This window comes from Morone saxatilis, unplaced genomic scaffold (genome assembly GCF_004916995.1).
Source record: "Morone saxatilis isolate NCDOM2014 unplaced genomic scaffold, NCSU_SB_2.0 Contig8, whole genome shotgun sequence".
Lineage (NCBI taxonomy): Eukaryota > Metazoa > Chordata > Actinopteri > Moronidae > Morone > Morone saxatilis.
The window spans coordinates 26,930,156-26,933,576 of record NW_023340257.1 but is presented as its reverse complement, the minus strand read 5'-3'; the positions used below and the strand labels follow the sequence as shown (position 1 = coordinate 26,933,576).

The window sequence follows — 3,421 nt, the reverse complement described above, 5'->3', positions numbered from 1 at the left end:
TCTGCAGCCAGTCCCCAAACCTCTAAAACCTCTGCAGCCAGTCCCCAAACCTCTGCAGCCAAATGTATTTCAAATGAACGTGAGCTCACCTGCCTCCACAGGTAAGATGAAATAGCTAAAATGTGTCTCTCATGTCTCTCAGGGATCTGAACAGAAGTTGTCCATTAAAGTTTGTCCACTCGTCGTTCCACGGTGTCGGACACGTCTTCGTCCAGCAGGCCTTCCTCACCTTCGGCTTTGCTCCGCCGATCCCCGTCCCCGAGCAGAAAGACCCCGACCCCAACTTCTCCTCCGTCAGCTGCCCCAACCCCGAGGAGGGAGCGTCGGTCCTGGTAGGATACAGATCTCAGTCCTTCCAGTGATTCATTGTATTCTGTGTTTTACGGTTTTTGTTTTAATAACCAGTGCTTTTCTTCTTCTGTTCTCCAGGAACTTTCACTTCTTCTGGCAGAGAAAGAAAACGCTCGGATCGTTCTGGCGACGGATCCTGACGCCGATCGTTTGGCTGTAGCAGAGAACTCTGACAGGTAACTGTGACGTTTGCTCAAAGTTTCAGTTTTATCTGAGTTTGGTGTGTTTTCATCAGCTGGAAGAAGATGTTAAACTAGAGACTGAGATCATAAACTCGTTAGGAAACTGTTCACTGTTAATCAATGACTAAAACAATACAGGTGTGTTTACCTGTATCTTCCTGCCTTACAGGTGCGGTTGGAAGGTGTTCACAGGTAACGAGCTGGCGGCTCTGTTGGGTTGGTGGATGTTCTTTAATTGGAAGGAGGCTCATCCAGATCCTGCAGACTCTCAGAAGGTTTACATGTTGGCCACCACAGTCTCCTCCAAGATCCTGCAGGCCTTCGCTCGCATCGAGGGGTTCCACTTCGAGGTCAGAGGAACCAGAAAACATCAGATCAATCAGTAATCATTGTGTCAGTGTAGTCAGGACTATAACTGATGATGTCTGTCTGTGTTCAACAGGAAACTCTTCCTGGCTTTAAATGGATCGGGAACAGAATACACGAACTCTCCAAAACAGGAAACACAGTCATATTCGCCTTCGAAGAGTCGATTGGTAACCAAGTTTATTTTTTACTTTATTTCATATAAAGAGTCCAGACCTCCTCCACACTCACTGTGGAGGTCAACAGAAGCTTATTTCTCTTTTCTTTTATCACTAAACAAACAAAGACTTTACTAGAATAAAGTTGTTGTTTTTGTTGTTTTTATTTGGAAACGTTGACAAGCAACGAATACAGTAAATATCTGCTGAGATTAGTATTTCCTTTTACCCCCATATACATAAACAACCCTGAACAGGGAGTTACTCTCCTACAGCAGAAAGAAAAAGGTCTCATACTCGTCTGTATAGTATTCATACATATGCTCTCAATATACATCATAAATACTGCATATATACAAAGCAGGCTCATCTGAAATGGCACATGGAGAGAAACCACATCTATTCCTCATCTGAACCCTAAATACAAAGTGACAAAAACTAATAGTGATGGAAATAATGATAGAAACTGGAGACGGATACAAATATAAGGAAAAATAAATGAGTATATCTGAGCAGTTGTAACAGTTAAACTATACATACCGCGGTTTGTATAGTTAAATATCAGACTGCTGAGGGATGTCAGGAGAAAGAAGTAACAGTCAGAAACCACAAAGGTTTTAATCTTTTCATTACTGTCAGAGACCAAGACCAGATTATTAGAGCAGAAGAGAGTAAAAGACTCATTTCTCCTCTTATTGTCAATCCAACCATATCAGAACCTTTCAGACAGATCAATGTTTCAAATGGAAGTTAAACTGTTGGGAACCACAGAGGCTTCGGCCCTTTTAATGAAGCACAGGTACAAATCTTCTGCTAGAGTTCAGGTAACAGTTGGTTTGTATGTGTTCAGGTTTCCTTTGCAGCAGTTTGGTCCCTGAGAAAGACGGCGTGAGTTCGGCAGCGGTCGTGGCTGAAATGGCGGCTTACCTCCACAACAAGAACCTGAGTCTGAACCAACAACTGCACAACATCTACCAGACGTAAGATCTCGTGATCCAGCTCAGAAACATTGTAATTTGCAGCCTTATGTTTCACTATCTGACCATATTTGTCCAGTTAAACTATTCTTGCAGGCCCTCGTACGGTTCTGAGCCTGGATCAGCTCTCTGTGCTGAAATTAAACCTTTAAATACTCCAAATCCAGAACTTGATCTTTCCAAATCTTCTTCCTTAAAGATGAATGATTCTACGTGAGGATTTCTTTAAAGAAGTCACAATGAATAGTGAGACCTGGCTCCTGCCATGTGGTGTAGCTTGTATCTAGCCTGTTGGGGATCGTTGGGGGTTAGGGTTCCTTCCACTTTGAACCAGGTTTTGAGAGAAAGATCTAACCTTGGGTTGGTGTTACTGTGCCTTCATTCAGTTGACGCCCATTAGGCTGAGTAGTGGGGGCCCATTTTCTATCAGTGAGTAGACATATTGACAGATATTAACAGCACAGAACAACTGAAACTGTGGAAGGAAGTAGGGAACACACCAGTAAATATTACTTACTATTAATATAACATTCATACGTTCTGTCTGAGCAAACTTTCATTTTCTTCACAGAAATCAACAAAACACTGAGATACAGACCTACTGCGTGTTTAAGTTTTCTTACGCCCCCTTAAAATCAAGAAGGCCTCGCTGAAGCTTTGGCGACCCCTAGTGGGAGTCCCGACCCTCAGGTTGGGAACCACTGACCTACAGTCCCTCAGAAAGGTCCAGTGTGGAGGATTTAGTGGCATCTAGTGGTGAACTGCAATTACTTCAATATGTTAAAATAACAACATTAATAAAGTTATATTCTCTTTATTATTTAATCTTGTAAACAACCTCAGGAACACGTTCTAACATTTAAAAAAGATTTAAAGAACTGGACCAGAACCAGTGTGTGTGGGACAGTAAGTAATCCAATAATCAATCAATAACTGAACTTACCTGTCAACTGAGAGCTTCCTGTGATAAATTATATTTATAGATAAAGAATGAACTAAATATTGTTCTTTACTTTACCTCTTAAACGACCAAAATACAATATTTATATTATTTATATTATCCATCTCATCTCATAAAGATCTAATGAACAACTTAAATCAATTACAATATTAACTGTTTTTAATATTTCATCATTTCAAAAGGCTTTTAAATGGATGCAGAAACATTAAAATCAGTTTGATGTAAACCACATAAATAATCCAACTGACCAGACTCACTTATTATTGATTATTAATACATTAAAACCAACATTGGTTCAGTTACATTGTTTCTGCCAGTGGAGGGCAGCAAACAGCTGATCTAAGTCCAGGTGTAAACTTTAACGTTGGATACATTTTAAGGTGCTGTACATATAATGTAATATTCTTATATATATATAATATAATA

General features: G+C 40.3%; 1 protein-coding gene across 1 annotated transcript in view; it reads left to right on the top strand.

Annotated features, from left to right (window-relative positions):
* pgm2l1 (phosphoglucomutase 2-like 1) overlaps nt 1-3,421 on the top strand; it is a 9,575-nt gene that overhangs the window by 4,190 nt on the left and 1,964 nt on the right. The window contains exons 7-11 of the mRNA XM_035679894.1: nt 143-332; nt 430-527; nt 703-883; nt 976-1,069; nt 1,908-2,037. Of these exons, the coding sequence (XP_035535787.1) occupies nt 143-332; nt 430-527; nt 703-883; nt 976-1,069; nt 1,908-2,037 (693 nt within the window). The remainder of the gene's footprint in view (nt 1-142; nt 333-429; nt 528-702; nt 884-975; nt 1,070-1,907; nt 2,038-3,421) is intronic.